Here is an 812-nt window from a genome sequence, read left to right as displayed (position 1 = left end):
TATTAAGAAAGTCTTGTCCCATCGTTCAGATGATGTCATGTCGGTACAATACGCAGAAGACGACTTTGTTTACGTTCACGATTGTGATGGTACTGCTATGTTAGCATAGTTTAGTGAGATAGGTAGCTTAACGACACTAACGCACGTCGAAGACGACAAATGAGCCTAGAAATAAGAAATCGATCAGTGACTAATGCTAAATAAATGACTCTGCCCTTACTGTAAAATTAGACTTTTCTGAAATCCAAGACCGCATTGAACCTGTCAAAGGCCTGTGACTTGTCCCATGGACCAGACCTTGAACACACTTGATGAAATGGATAGTGTATTGGAAGTTTCTTTGTCAGTCTGACCAGAACTCTGACATCCAGAGTTATTTAAGGGAGCAGCGTACACTGTACTGTACACGACCCCTCCCTGAGGAGTGAGTATTACCTTTCATCCCTGTATATTCGGATACTCGCCTCCATCGTCCTGCTCCACGTTCTGTTTCATTCTGCTGCAGAGCAGAAATCAATATCTGAGGAATGAAAAGTGTGTGTGCGTCAGACTTTTATGGCACGGCTTTAAACATTTAGTCTGTTTTCTCATCATTTCAACCTGTTTTCTGTTGATTCACACCTCATCTGTAAACCTGCAGGTGGCAGTCCAGGCACTGCCTCATCCTTCACCAGCAGGGACATCCCATAACAGTCAAAGTCTCTATCTGTCATGAACAACTACAACATGACAGCGTGGTCCAGCAGGGGTCCTCGTCCTGGACACAACTTTCTTCTCTTTCTGGTTGAACATTAGCTTTAGCTTTAGCTGCT

At 43.7% G+C, this 812-nt stretch overlaps 1 protein-coding gene across 1 annotated transcript in view; it reads right to left on the bottom strand.

The window, feature by feature from the left end:
• Window positions 1–713, bottom strand: part of LOC103390185 (mediator of RNA polymerase II transcription subunit 13-like) — a 16,072-nt gene extending 15,359 nt beyond the window's left edge. Inside the window, exon 1 of the mRNA XM_025062058.1 lies at window positions 657–713. Coding sequence (XP_024917826.1) covers window positions 657–713 — 57 coding nt within the window. The remainder of the gene's footprint in view (window positions 1–656) is intronic.
• Between the last annotated feature and the right edge of the window lie 99 nt (window positions 714–812).

Source organism: Cynoglossus semilaevis, chromosome 14 (genome assembly GCF_000523025.1).
Source record: "Cynoglossus semilaevis isolate Cse_v1.0 chromosome 14, Cse_v1.0, whole genome shotgun sequence".
Lineage (NCBI taxonomy): Eukaryota > Metazoa > Chordata > Actinopteri > Pleuronectiformes > Cynoglossidae > Cynoglossus > Cynoglossus semilaevis.
The sequence above is the reverse complement of the archived record's forward strand: the minus strand, read 5'-3'. Positions and strand labels throughout refer to the sequence as shown.